The sequence below is a fragment of the Dryobates pubescens genome, chromosome 3 (genome assembly GCF_014839835.1).
Source record: "Dryobates pubescens isolate bDryPub1 chromosome 3, bDryPub1.pri, whole genome shotgun sequence".
In the NCBI taxonomy this organism is placed as follows: Eukaryota; Metazoa; Chordata; class Aves; order Piciformes; family Picidae; genus Dryobates; species Dryobates pubescens.
This window is the reverse complement of record NC_071614.1, coordinates 14,422,889-14,437,206: the sequence shown is the minus strand read 5'-3', so window position 1 is coordinate 14,437,206 and position 14,318 is coordinate 14,422,889. Positions and strand designations below refer to the sequence as shown.

General features: G+C 59.0%; 1 protein-coding gene across 1 annotated transcript in view; it reads right to left on the bottom strand.

Moving 5' to 3' along the window:
- MBOAT2 (membrane bound O-acyltransferase domain containing 2) overlaps window positions 1–13,966 on the bottom strand; it is a 54,881-nt gene extending 40,915 nt beyond the window's left edge. The window contains exon 1 of the mRNA XM_054179693.1: window positions 13,805–13,966. Within this exon, the coding sequence (XP_054035668.1) occupies window positions 13,805–13,876 (72 nt within the window). The 5' untranslated portion in view covers window positions 13,877–13,966. The remainder of the gene's footprint in view (window positions 1–13,804) is intronic.
- Between the last annotated feature and the right edge of the window lie 352 nt (window positions 13,967–14,318).

The window sequence follows — 14,318 nt, the reverse complement described above, 5'->3', positions numbered from 1 at the left end:
CCTCTGAGCTTCCCCCACTTGGGGCTTATTTTCTCAGATCAGAAAGCAAACTAGGTATTGAAACCTGTGAGGTGCAGTGAAAGCCTGGAGCCTCAGGAACGTGCCTGGGATGATCTGATGGGGGAGCTGGGCCCCAGCCAGGCCCTAGAGAATGGTTTGGGTTGGAAGGGACCTCCAAAGCTCCTCCAGTCCCAGTCCCCAGCACTCAGCAGGGACATCCTCTGCTGGATCAGGCTGCTCAGAGCCCTGTCCAGCCTCCCCTGGCATAGCTCCAGGGATGGAGCCTCAGCCACCTCCCTGGGCAACCAGCTGCAGTGTTCCAGCAGCCTCCTGCTGAAGAACTTCTTCCTCACATCCAATCTCAATCTGTTCTTCTCCAGCTTAAAGCCATTGTCCCTGCAGGCCTTTGCAAGCAGACTCCCTCCATCCTTCTAGCAGCCCCTTCAGGTCCTGGCAGGCAGCTCTAAGGTCCCCCTGGAGCCTTCTCTTCCCCAGCTCCCTCAGCCTGTGCTCACAGCAGAGCTGCTCCAACCCCCTGAGCATTTTCTCAGCCCTCCTCTGGAGCCTCTCCATCAGGTCTGTGTCCTTCCTATACTGAGGGCTCCAGAGCTGCACACAGCACTCAGGTCAGGTCTCAGCACAGCAAAGTGGCAGAATCACCTCTCTGGCTCTCTGGCAATGCTGCTTTGGCAGCAGCCCAGGCTGCCCTTGGCCTTCTGTGCTGCAAGCTCACCCTGCCTGCTCCTGGCCAGCTTCTCCCCCACCAGCACCCCCAAGGCCTTCTCCTCAGGGCTGCTTTCCCTCCCCTCCTCCCCCAGCCTGCACTGACAGTGAGGATTGCTCCAGCCCAGGTGCTGGACCCTGCACTTGCTCTTGTGGAACCTCATGAGGTTCACCTGGGCACCACCTCTGCAGCCTGTCCAGGTTCCTCTGGAGGCCATCCTGTCCCTCTAGCACACCAACAGCACCACTCAGCTTGGTGCCACCTGCACCCTGCTGATGCTGCCTGGATCCTGCTGCCTGCAGCACTGATACAAGAATTGAACAGCCTTGGGAGGCCTGGTTTAGGGGTTTGGGTTTGTTTCTTGCCTTCATGTTTGGGGTTGTTGATTCTCACTGGGTTTTGTTGGTTGGTTTGTTGTTTGTTTGGGGGCTTTCTGGTTTGGCTTTTGGCTGGTTTGGGTTTTTTTTCCTCCAGGGTGGTTTAGTTCTTATTGCCTTGGGAAAAAGATGAGCCCAACCCAGCAGAAGCACCAAAGCCTTGCACAGAGCCTAAACTAATGGTTCTGAGATGCAAGATGTGTCAGAGCTAACAGTCAAGAAGCTGTGGAGATGATTTCACATCCATGCAGGGCTTGCTCTTGTTTTGCCACACCAGGGAATGCTCTTCCATGGAACTCAGCTCTGCTGAGCTGCAAGGTGGTGCCAGCTTTATTCATCTCCCTGCCCCCAGCCAGCTTGGGTGCCCTGCTCTACCACAGAGCTCTCAGACAAGCTCCCTGCTCTGCCACACTAGGTGCACAGAGCAGCAGTCGTCTTCCACCTTTAGCCTTACCTCTGACTGCAGTTTTTAGAGACAAAGGCAATTTTAAACACATTAGAGGTCATGAGCTCCAAAGGCTCTCTGCAGAGGGCTCTGGCAAGGGCTAGGAGAGGAAGACAGAGCAAGGCAGGATTGCTCACAAGAAGTTCTGAACTTCCAGCTGAGGCTTTGGGATTGTTTCCTAACTCAGCAGGGATGCTCCAGCAGCACCATTTGGACACAGCCCCCTCCAAGCAGCCTATTTGCTGACACACACTTGTCACAACCCTGCCAAACCTTGTCACAACTCAGGAAGCCTCAGTTGTGCCTTGCCTCCCAAGCATCAATATTTGCTGCTGCTTCCTGCCACTTAGGTCAAAGCCATTTCCCCTGGCCACCCAAACAGCCAGCTGAGGAATTGAAGACATCTACAGATGTTCACTAAAAGCTGCTCAGAAGGCAGGAGAGCTGCTGATGCCTCTCCACAGCAGTGCAGATAGATCCTCTTCTGCCCCAGTGCTAACCCTCACCCAGCAGGAAAGAGGAAACCTGAAGGGGACCTGCATGGGAGCTGGGGAGGGACTTTGACAAGGGCTTGGAGGGACAACAGCTTTGAGCTGGCACAGTGGAGATGAGGAAATTCTCCACAGGGAGGCTGGGGAGACTCTGGCACAGGCTGCCCAGGGAGGCTGTGGCTGCCCTCTCCCTGGAGGTGTTCCAGGCCAGGCTGGATGAGGCCCTGAGCAGCCTGGGCTGGTGGAGGTGTCCCTGCCCATGGCAGGGGTTGGAGCTGGCTGAGCTTTGAGGTCCCTTCCAACCCAATCAATCCTGTGACTCTATGGATGTCTAAGGACAAGAAGCAGGCAGTGGTAATCTGGTTTGTGCAACAAAGGAGCATCAAATCCCATCAGCTTCCTCAAACAGGGCTTCACTAAGTCACTGCTAAGGATTACTCCAAGGAAAACTGCCTGGAGGTGTGAGATGAAGCAGGCATTTCCACATCTCCCAGTGAGGACCACCAAGCCCCATGCATTAAGGCAGGGAGATGCCAGGGAGGGGTGTTCCCTCTGCTGGGCTTCAAGGAGCCAGCCTTATGCACCCAGAAAAGCCAATTTGGTTACAGGCAAACATGGTTCAAAGGTGAAACTGCACCAGGAATGCTGCCCTGGGAGCTGGGTTTGCTTCCTTCCCTCCTCAAAAGCAGCAAGGACCTCAGCACCTCTTGCTTCTGTTAAGCAAAAACTGGTTTGGCCAGTTAAGGGCTGCAGAGCTCAGACCAGCAGGCAGAAAAAGGCTTTGCAACACCAAAACACAAGAGCCTGGCACGATGTTGGCACAAGACAGCCCCAGACAAAGCCCAGCTCAGCTCCTGCCCCCGCAGAAGCCTGGCTCTGGGCGGCACACTCACGCTGGGATCAACCTCAGGGTCTCTGCTGTGCCCCAGGGGGCTCAGCTCAACACAGGGGATGCAAATGTGGGTTTCCACAGCCAGCTCTCATGCTCAGGGAGCCACCACCGTGCCTGAAATGGTTAAACCTGTCCAGGCCTTTGGAAAGGAAGCAAAACCAACTCTCTGCCACCGAGGCCTCAGCCTCAGGGGCACTTCCTCTGCTAAGGTCTCCCTCAGCACTATTGGCATCTGTTGAGGTGTGAGAAACTGAAATCCACCCCAAAAGCAGCAACAGCCCCCCCAGACCAACACTTTCTTGTCCAAAGAGCCAGCAGAAACCCAGCCCCTGCTGGAGCCCTTTGCACTTGCAAGTAAAGCAAAGCTTCCCCACCCAGCGAACAATCAGCTGCTCACTGCTCTCCAGGGGCAAAACAGGGCAGAGAAAGGCCCTGACCACGCTTTCCCCTCAAGGAGCCTCTGTGCCACCCAGCCTCTGCTGCTCCCTGCATGAAACCAGCCACCTACAAGGTCAGGGAGCACCACAGAGCAGCCCTGGGGTGCTGGGGAGGGGAGAGGCTGGGCAGGAGCCAGCAATGGGCACTGGCAGCCCAGAAGGCCAAGGGCAGCCCAAGGGCTGCCAGTGCCCATTGCCAGAGCTGAGAGAGGGGATCCTGCCCCTCTGCTCAGACCTCACCTCTGGGCTGTGTCCTGCTCTGGAGCCCCAGGGGTCCCTTGCAAGGCCCCAGGATTCCAGCCAAGCCAAAGCAGCCTTTGGCTGTTTTGTTCCAGGATAAAAGGCAGAGCTTTTTCCTCCACTGCAAAAGATGCTGGAAGCACCACTTAAAACCAGCAGCTCTCTCCATCTGCAGCCAAGCTGAGACTGCCAAACATCTCTCTGCCCACTGAAGGAGTGCTAAAGCACTAATAACCAAGGCTGACTTGGAAGTGCCTTCCAAAGGGGAGGAGGGACATTTCCCCTCCAGGCTGAGGGGCTTCCTCCCCAGCCCCTGTGAAAGGCAGGCTGCACATGCTCTGCAAGCAGCCTTTCACCTGCCTGGGGGAAGCTGTTCTCACCTTCCAGGGGGATAAAAACAACACAGCCTAGAGTCCCTTCTTCAAAGGACAGGGGAAAAGCTGGGGAGAAAACCTGGGCAAGTGTCACTCAGGAGAAAATGTGAGTCAGCCAAAACAACAGCTGTGGAGAAGACAAGTCCCAACCAAGGCTTCAAGGCAGGTGCACCAGGGCCAGGGGAGGGCTGGGTTGGAGAGGAGGAACAATTTCCTTGGTGCAGGAGTGGTCAGGGCCTGGCAGAGGCTGCCCAGGGAGGTGGTGGAGTCCCCATGCCTGGAGGTGTTCCAGAGCCCTGTGGCCATGGCAGCTGGGGCCAGGGTGGTGTTGGGTTGATGTTGGACTGGGTGATCTTGAAGGCTTTTCCAAGCCAAACAATTCTATGACTCTGTGATAGAAGAGAATCAGTGTCACAGTGTCACCAAGGTTGGAAGAGACCTCAAAGATCATCCAGTCCAACCTATCATCCAACACCACCTAATCAACTAACCCATGGCACCAAGCACCCTGTCAAGTCTCCTTCTGAACACCTCCAGGGATGGTGACTCCACCACCTCCCTGGGCAGCACATCCCAAAGGGCAATCACTCTCTCCCTGTGCAGAATTTCTTCCTAACCTCCAGCCTAAACCTCCCCTGGCACAGCTTGAGACTGTGTCCTCTTGTTCTGGTGCTGGGTGCCTGGGAGAAGAGACCAACCCCCACCTGGCTACAACCTCCCTTCAGGGAGTTGGAGAGAGCAAGAAGGTCTCCCCTGAGCCTTCTCTTCTCCAGGCTAAGCAACCCCAGCTCCCTCAGCCTCTCCTCACAGGGCTGTGCTCCAGACCCCTCCCCAGCTTTGTTGCTCTTCTCTGGACACCTTCCAGCAGCTCAACTAAACTGAGGAGCCCAGAACTGGACACAGGACTCAAGGTGTGGCCTAAGCAGTGCTGAGCACAGGGCACAATGACCTCCCTGCTCCTGCTGGCCACACTGTTCCTGATGCAGGCCAGGATGCCATTGGCCTTTTTGGCTGCCTGGGCACACTGCAGGCTCATGTTCAGCCTACCATCAACCAGCACCCCCAGGTCCCTTTTGCCTGGCTGCTTCTCCTTTGGCCTGCTCTTGGGGCCCTCCAGCATTTCTTTCCAACCCCCCAGGACTGCAGCACTCCAACTGCTGCTCTGCCTCTTGGATTCAGACACAACTCAGCCAGGTGTCCACACAACCCCCCCTGAAATGCCTTGCTGAAGGATGGGAAAAGCCACTTGGCAAAGCAGGTGGCTGGGGGCTGTCCAGGCAAGGACTGCTTGGGGTAGAAATTCACTGCACAAAACTTGGCCTCTAATGATACTTTCCCCACTGCTTCACAGAAGAATGGAGAAACTACACCCAGAAGGCAAGGGTGAGAGAGAACATCAGAGAGAGAACTCACTGCTGCCTCCCTACAGCTGGAATCCCTCAGAGGAGCTCAGCTGCAGCCTCACAGCAATATGCCTGAGCCTGAGCTCAGCAGCAGTGTTTCTTTCCTGCATTAAATCTACCACTGAGAGGCCTCAACATTCACAAGACTGCAGCCAGTGCCTGCTTGCTTCTCATGCCAGCTTCCATTCCTTCCTTCAAGGCAGTCTCTGCCTGGTCTCCATCTCCCCTCTCATCCCAGCAGCTTCATCCTTCTCAGGGCACCTTCTACTGCACAGCAGTTCCAATGAACAAGATGTGGAGAGGTTAAGTCAACAGCTGAACACTAGAAGTCTGGGAAAGGTGGCAGTGCAGGGGCATCAGGAGCCTTCTGATGGTCAATTCCCTCTCCTCCACTAGTTCCAAGGAAGTGAAGAAACCAGTGCAACCTGTGCTGGGGAACCAAACACACAGACACTGGGCACCCCTCTCACACTGGAGAAGGACACTTCCTTTGCCCAGCTTTTCCCTCTCTATAACCAGAGAGCCACAGAGTGGCTCAGGCTGGAAGGGACCTCAGAGCTCCTCTGCTCCCAGCTCCCCACCGTGCCCAGGGACACCTCCCAGCTACACTCAGCTGCTCAGGGCCTCATCCAGCCTGGCCTGCAGCACCCCCAGGCAGGAGGCAGCCACAGCCTCCCTGGGCAGCCTGTGCCAGAGGCTCAGCTCCCTCCTGCTGAAGAACTTCTTCCTCAGCTCCACTCTGACCCTGCTCTGCCTCAGCTCCAAACCATTCCCCCTTGGCCTGGCTCCAGACCCCCTCAGGAGAAGTCTCTCTGCAGCCTTCCTGCAGGCTCCCTTCAGGTGCTGGCAGCAGCTCTGAGGTGCCCCTGGAGCCTTCTCCTCTGCAGGCTGCACAGCCCCAGCTCCCTCAGCCTGTGCTCCCAGCAGAGCTGCTCCAGCCCTGGCAGCATCTTTGTGGCCTCCTCTGGCCTCTCTCCACAGCTCTGTGTCCTTCTGCTGCTGGGGACCCCAGAGCTGGAGGCAGGATTGGAGGTGAGGTCAGAGCAGAGCCCAGGGTCAGAATCCCCTCTTGCCCTGCTGCCCACACTGCTCTGGCTGCAGCCCAGCACACAGCTGCCTGAGGGCTGCAGAGGGCACTGCTGGCTCCTGGGGAGCTGCTCAGCACCCCCAGGTCCCCATCTATTGTCATGACTCATGCTTTGCTCTCTATGCTTCACTCTTCTGACCTCTGCCAGCAGCAAAACAGGAGCACAACTTTCTCATCCTACCACTCCCTTATCTGCAGTGTTTGGGCTTCACACAGGCAGGAACAGCCTCTCTGCTCACTGCCATTCCCCAGGCCTCCTGTGTCACCTCAGACAAAGCAGGGCCCTGCTGCTCTGTGTTTCACAAGGGCCTGGGGGCAGGGGGTGACAGCACAGCTTGGGACAGCCTTCACTCATTCTTTTTTACAGTGCTAAGGATAAATGTTAGGCAGGGTAAATACAGCTGGAGAGCCACAAAGCACAACTTTGTTTTCTGCCCCATCTTTAAGACACAAAGGGTTTAATCAGGCTGGTTTTGTCCTCAGGCCATATCAGGTTGCCTTGGCAGAAGAGATGGGAGCCCAAAGCATCACTAATGCCCCAACCTGGAATGAACAGAGCCCTAACAGCAGACACATCCAGGTGTTCCCTGCAGGCACACCAGGCACCCTCTGCTGCTCAGCTAAACGATTCCCTAAGCCACCTCCAAGCCTGGCCCTCGACCTTAGCCCCAGCTGTGGCTCACCCTCCAGGCACCACAGTTACAGCAGAACCATTTGCAGACACCTCCTGCCAGCCCAGTGTGTAAGGAATGAACATCTCATGCCTATGCCCCAGGGGAAAAGCAGCTCCCCGGTGGCAGGGAGGTGAAACAACTGACAGCTAGGCTTGGTGGTTCAGAGATCCACAGAATGGGTTGGAAGGGGCCTTGAAGATCATCGAGCTCCAAGCCCCCTGCCATGGAGCAATGATCCTCAACCTCCCACCAGCCCAGGCTGCTCAGGGCCTCATCCCTCCTGGCCCTCAACACCTCCAGGGAGGAGGCAGCCATAGCCTCCCTGGGCAGCCTGTGCCAGAGTCTCCCCAGCCTCCCTGTACACAATTTCTTCCTCCCCTCCAGTGTGGATCCATGGTCACCTCCATGGTCCCAGGAGCCTCTCAAGCAGGGAGGCTCTCCACTGTGTGCAGACAAGTGTGCTCTGGAGAGGTGGGGGTGTTGAGGGCACGTGGAAGCACATGCAGGGAGCTCTGCAGAGCTGCAGGTGCAGCCTGGCCTCTGCTCACCCACTGAAGGAAGCTGATATGATTGATACAGTTCCCATTTAGGAGCACTTGGACTTCTTGTGTCTGCTCTTCATTAAACAGAACGAAAGGCTGGGCTGGCTTCTTTGAGGGCTGCTGGCACTCATGTGGAAAATTGTATTTACTCTACCCAAATGAGCACATTTATTCTAATGAAAGCCCAAATTAGACTGAGAAAAACCCCCAAGCCCCCCACCCCCAACCCCCCCCCAACCAGCAGAGTGGGGAAACAGCACAGAACTTCTTTCCCTATGGTTCAGACAGCACTGCTTAGCTCTCCAGCCTGCATGTTCAGAGCAGTGCCTCACCACAAGCATGTCAGCAGCTGGAGCCATGCCTTCCCCTTCCTTATCCACAAGGTGATGACTGAGCTTGACCCAGCCGGCCAGGCCACACCTCAGCACCTCCAGAGCAAGCTCTTAACCAACCCTGCAAAAAGCCTCAACTCTCACACTATGGGAGCCAGCTCCTGCCTCCCCTGCCCAGCCCTGCCTGCCTCCCCCTCTGCCTCCCCTGCCCAGCCCTGCCTGCCTCCCCCTCTGCCTCCCCTGCCCAGCCCTGCCTGCCTCCCCTGCCTGCCTGCCTCCCCCTCTGCCTCCCCTGCCCAGCCCTGCCTGCCTCCCCTGCCTGCCTGCCTCCCCCTCTGCCTCCCCTGCCCAGCCCTGCCTGCCTCCCCTGCCTCCCCCTCTGCCTCCCCCGCCCAGCCCTGCCTGCCTCCCCCTCTGCCTCCCCTGCCCAGCCCTGCCTGCCTCCCCTGCCTCCCCCTCTGCCTCCCCCGCCCAGCCCTGCCTCCCTCCCCTGCCTCCCCCTCTGCCTCCCCTGCCCAGCCCTGCCTGCCTCCCTCCCCCAGCCCTGCCTGCCTCCCCCGCTGCCGCCCCCGCTGCCTCCCCTGCCCAGCCCTGCCTGCCTCCCCCTCTGCCTCCCCTGCCCAGCCCTGCCTGCCTCCCCTGCCTTCCTCCCCTCCTGCCTCCCTCCCCCTCTGCCTCCCCTGCCCAGCCCTGCCTGCCTCCCCCTCTGCCTCCCCTGCCCAGCCCTGCCTGCCTCCCCCTCTGCCTGCCCAGCCCTGCCTGCCTGCCTCCCCCTCTGCCTCCCCTGCCCAGCCCTGCCTCCCTCCCCCTCTGCCTCCCCTGCCCAGCCCTGCCTGCCTCCCCCTCTGCCTCCCCTGCCCGCCTCCCCCTCTGCCTCCCCTGCCCAGCCCTGCCTGCCTCCCCTTCTGCCTCCCCTGCCCAGCCCTGCCTGCCTCCCCCTCTGCCTCCCCTGCCCGCCTCCCCCTCTGCCTCCCCTGCCCAGCCCTGCCTGCCTCCCCCTCTGCCTCCCCTGCCCAGCCCTGCCTGCCTCCCCTGCCTCCCTCCCCCTCTGCCTCCCCTGCCCAGCCCTGCCCCTCCTGCCTGCCCGCCCGTGTTTCTCAGGCCCCTTCAGGGCACCACCAACCCTCTCCCTTTTTGCCGACTCTCCACTCTAACGCTGCTCCCTCTGGCGGAAGCAGCAAAGGCAAAGGCTGTTCTCCGAACTCCACCGAGCCCTGGAGCCAAGGAGGAAGCTTTGCTCCCCCGGAGCCCTCGCTGCTCACCCCCAGCGAGTTCAGCCACCGCCCGGCCGTGACCGGCAGGCACGTCACCCAGGTGCCATCTGCCAGCCAAACAGCGAGACAGAGCCAGGATTGAGAAACGGACCAAGGGTCAAGGTGCTGCTGGGTGGACCTCACCTCAGAGAAGGAAAGGAGCAGACAAGCACAGACAGGAGAAGTCTGGGTGAGAGACACAGCTGAAGCCGTTCAAGTGCCAACCTGATGCATCATTTGCTCTCTGCAGCTCCCTGCAAGGAGGCTGCAGCAAGGTGGGGTTGGTCTCTTCTCCACAGGATCAGGCAACAGGGGAGGCATTGGCCTGTGCCAGGGGAGGCTTAGGTTGGAGATTTGCAAATAGTTCTTTGCTGCAAGAGGGGTCAGGGACTGGCACAGGCTGCCCAGGGAGGTGGAGTCCCCATCCCTGGAGGTGTCCAAGCATTGTGGCTGTGGGGAGGCTGTGGATGTGCTCTGCCTGGACCTCAGCAAGGCCTTTGACACCATCCCCCACAGCAAGCTCCTGGCCAAGCTGGCAGCCCCTGGCCTGGATCAGAGCACATTGCATTGGGTTAGGAACTGGCTGGAGGCTGAGCCCAGAGAGTGGTGGTGAATGGTGCCACATCCAGCTGGCAGCCAGGCACCAGTGGTGTGCCCCAGGGATCAGTGCTGGGCCCTGTGCTCTTTAACATCTTTATTGATGATCTGGATGAGGGCATCGAGTCCATCAGCAGTAAGTTTGCTGATGACACCAAGCTGGGGGCAGAAGTTGATCTGCTGGAGGGTAGAGAGGCTCTGCAGAGGGACTTGGACAGGCTGGACAGGTGGGCAGAGGCCAAGGGCAGGAGATTGAACACATCCAAGTGCCAGGTTCTGCACATTGGCCACAGCAACCCCATGCAGAGCTACAGTCTGGGGTCAGAGTGGCTGAGAGCAGCCAGGTGGAGAGGGACCTGGGGGTGCTGGTTGATGGTAGGCTGAACATGAGCCTGCAGTGTGCCCAGGCAGCCAAAAGGGCCTGCATCAGGAACAGTGTGGCCAGCAGGAGCAGGGAGGTCATTCTGCCCCTGTACACTGCACTGGTTAGGCCACACCTGGAGTCCTGTGTCCAGTTCTGGGCTCCTCAGTTTGGGAAGGAGGTTGACTTGCTGGAAGGTGTCCAGAGAAGGGCAACAAAGCTGGGGAGGGGACTGGAGCACAGCCCTGTGAGGAGAGGCTGAGGGAGCTGGGGTTGCTTAGCCTGGAGAAGAGGAGGCTCAGGGGAGACCTTCTTGCTCTCTGCAACTCCCTGAAGGGAGGTTGTAGCCAGGTGGAGGTTGGTCTCCTCTCCCAGGCACCCAGCACCAGAACAAGAGGACACAGTCTCAGGCTGTGCCAGGGGAGGTTTAGGCTGGAGGTGAGGAGGAAGTTTTACACAGAGAGAGTGATTGCCCATTGGAATGTGCTGCCCAGGGAGGTGGTGGAGTCCCCATCACTGGAGGTGCTCAGGAAGAGACTTGACAGGGTGCTTGGTGCCATGGGTTAGTTGATTAGGTGGTGTTGGATGATAGGTTGGACTGGATGATCTTGAAGGTCTCTTCCAACCTGGTCTATTCTATTCTATTGTGTGGTCATGGCAGTTCTGGACAAGGTTTAGTGGCCCTGGTGGTGCTGGGTCAATGGTTGGACTCAGTCTTGGCAGCCTCTTCCAACTGAAACAATTCTATGACTGATTATGCAACTCCTGACTCTCCAGCAGCCAAGTTTTTATGGGTATCCTTCCCATGCTTCTCTTCAGCTGTCCAGGGAGGGCAGGACACCACTCCCCTCACCCCCTCTCTCCTCTAACAAGGCAGAAAGAGCACTCTGGTACCACTGACAGTCAGTCACCAAGTTTTTCTCCAACAAAGCACAGAAGCAAGCTGCTGTGGCAAGTTTCCCTTCCCAAGCCTAGAGAGGTAATCCTAGGTCCTTGTCAAAGAATCAGGAAGGTTGTGACAAGCCCTCTGAGCCCACCCAGTCCAACAGCTTGCTTTATTCTTCTCACTTTTCCAAGGCACTGCTACATTTTCCTGCCCAATGCCATACTCTGAGCACACACCCCAGAGGAGCAGCCCTTCCTCTCCCGTTTCTCCTCTTCCCTCCTTCCCTGCCTTTGATTTGATCACACTGAACACAGGTCACATTCTTGCTGTACAAGCTTCCCACTGAGCTAGACTCAAACTGGGAGCTACCAAACCCCTACCTTTGCCTCCTCAGCCAGCTGCAGATGCATTTCCCTCAGCACAGTATGATCCCCCAGCTCTCTAACTCACATCCCAGCCATAACCACTGCTCCTCACACACAGCTGCACCTCTGCCCAGTCCCCTGCTGCCCACAAACCCAAGGATGATTTTCAGCTGCTTTTGACAAACCTTGTAGCCAGCCTCCACTCCCAAAACCTGCCCCAGAGCTCAAATATTGTTAGATGAAAAGCTCTTGGCTCTACAGGAGCACCTGTTGGAGGACATCTGAGAGAGAGAAGTTTCCCAGGCTCTGGTAAAAACCCCTTGTAGTATCATCAACATGGAACAGCCCCAACATTCAAACAGTCCTGGCAGGAGCTGCACTGCACCACAAGCAATCACATTTAGACCACTCCTATGCACAGACAATTATAGCACAGCAGCACCATGCCATGAGGAGATGGTCATCTCTTATTTAAAATCACAGGATGCTTTGGGTTGGAAGAGACCTTCCAGATCACCCAGCCCAGCCCAGAGAGCTGCTTCTCACCTCAGCCAGCTTAGTTTACAGCACCCTGCTCTAAACATACAGCACCTGCAAGGAGCAGCTCCCAGCCTGCAGGTGCCAGGCACTGAGCTACCCAGTGCCAGTGATCCTGGTCACAGGTATCCCTGCCAGTCATGGGCACTATCTGTCCCACCACAGCAAGCTCAGCTCAGAGTATCACAGAATAGTTTGGGTGGGAAGGGACCTCCAAGACCATCCATTTCCAACCCCCTGCCGCGGGCAGGGACCCCTCCCACGGGCAGGGACCCCTCCCACCAGCCCAGCTTGCTCCAGGCCTCATACAGCCTGGCCTTGAGCACACCCAGGGAGGGGACATCCACAGCCTCCCTGGGCAGTCTGTGCCAGAGTCCCCCCAGCTTCACTGGGAAGTTTCAATCTCCTTGCTTCTGTCACTTTGCTTTTCTCCTGTGCATCCTGAAGCTAAGCCCCTATCCCACACCAATGGCTGGAAGAGCAGGGGACTAACCAAAGACAGGCAGGCCGTGGTTCAGCCTGTTCCCAAACTCACTTACCAGCCACGCTCCTTCCTCGTCATTTTACTCCCAGCTAATTTCCTCACTTCTTATGTGTATTTTGCACAGCCAAGTCACCACCATCTCCCTCCACACAAGCACAGCTGTTTTCCTTTGGCCTCATTCATTCATCCTGGAGACTTTGGGGGTTTTAATAAGAGTTCAATAAGAATTGCTCCCATGAAGCTCCCTAGTGCTAGGAAATGTACAGCCATCCCTGGAGGTGACTTCATTTATGTATTCAGCAAGACACAAACACTGGGTAGATTTAGGAGGTCTGGACCACTTCCCCCCCTAAACACATTCTCCCACAGCCTCTGTGGCTCACCTCAGACGACACACTTCCTAATCTGGTTTTACACCCATAAACATCAGTACTCTGTGCATTCAGGGGTTCTAGGCCACTTCCCCCATAAGCAGACATTCCAGTGCCACCTCAGCCACTCGGCTCTGCAAGCACACTTCCCAGTTTCATCCTGCACTCACAGACATATCAATGCCCCGTCCGTTTCGGGGGGCTAGCCCACCTCCCCCATAACCACACGTTCCGCTACGACTTCACTCGCCAACACACCTCCGCCCCCCGGCGTCCTAGCCCAGGATGCTCCGTGCAGAAGCAGGGCCGGCTGACAGCCCTCGGCAGTTTCTACATCACTCTGACAAAGGACACCCCCGAAAGGGCTGCGCCCCCCGAGGGGCACCGGCGAGCCCCGCGTTTAAGCGGGCTGGCAAAGGCGCCCGGTCTCCGGGCTCGCAGCGCCGCCCCAAGCCCCGCACGGCCGAGCTGCGGGGCCGCGCCTCTGCCCAAAGCGCGACGCCAACAAGTTGGCCCCGGAGCCACCGGGAGCCGCCGCAACCTGCCGCGGCCTGACCCCCGGCCCGGCCCTCCCACAGCCGCATCCCAGGGGGACGAGCCGAGCCGAGCCGAGCGGGCGCGGGCCGTGGCCGGGATGCGGCGGCCGCAGCCAGAGCGGCCGGGGCGGGGCGCGCACCTGTGTGCGGAACGCAGCCGCTGCTCCCCGCCCCAGGGCCCGCTCCGCTCACCCGCGGATGGGCGATGGGAACCGAGGCCCCTCCGCCGGGCGCTGCCCGCCCTCCCTCTCCCCAGACCGGCGGAGGAGAGGAGGATGGAGGGGCGGTGGGGGGAATGGGGCCGGGTCGCAGCGGAGCCGGGGAGCTCGCCCGGCGCTGCCCCTCCCCGGCGAGCCCCGGGAGGCAGCGGCGGGGCAGGCGCATCTCCATCCTCACCTGGTCGACAGGCAGCCGCACGGCGTTGCTGAGGGGCTGCAGCAGCGTGGAGCCCGTGGTGCTGGTGGCCATGGTGAGGGCGCTTCTTCCTCCCAATCCGGGAGAGCGGGCGACGAGGCCGGGGGACCGCTCCCCTCCCGGGCTCCCGCGGCGGCGGCAACAACGGCGGCGGCGCGAAGAAGCCCCAGCCCCGCACGGCGCCGTGACAACAAGGGGCTGGCGAGGCCCCGCTGCTGACTGACAGGGCCGGCGGCCAATCCACTCGCGGAGCCGCCGCGGAGTGACAGGCGAGCTGGACCAATCACCGTCCCGCGCTCGGCTGGGCGGGATGAGGCGCGGCTCCCCTCCGGCAGCCGCCCAGCGGCCGCGGTGCTGTGTGGGGGGCGGCAGGGTGAGGATGGTGTCGGGGTAGGCGGGAGAGGCTTGGGGCAGGCGGGAGAGGCTTAGGGCCGTCACGGGGTGGCCTGAGGGAGCGGGATGGAGCCGGCCCCGCAGCCACCGCTATGTGCTTAGG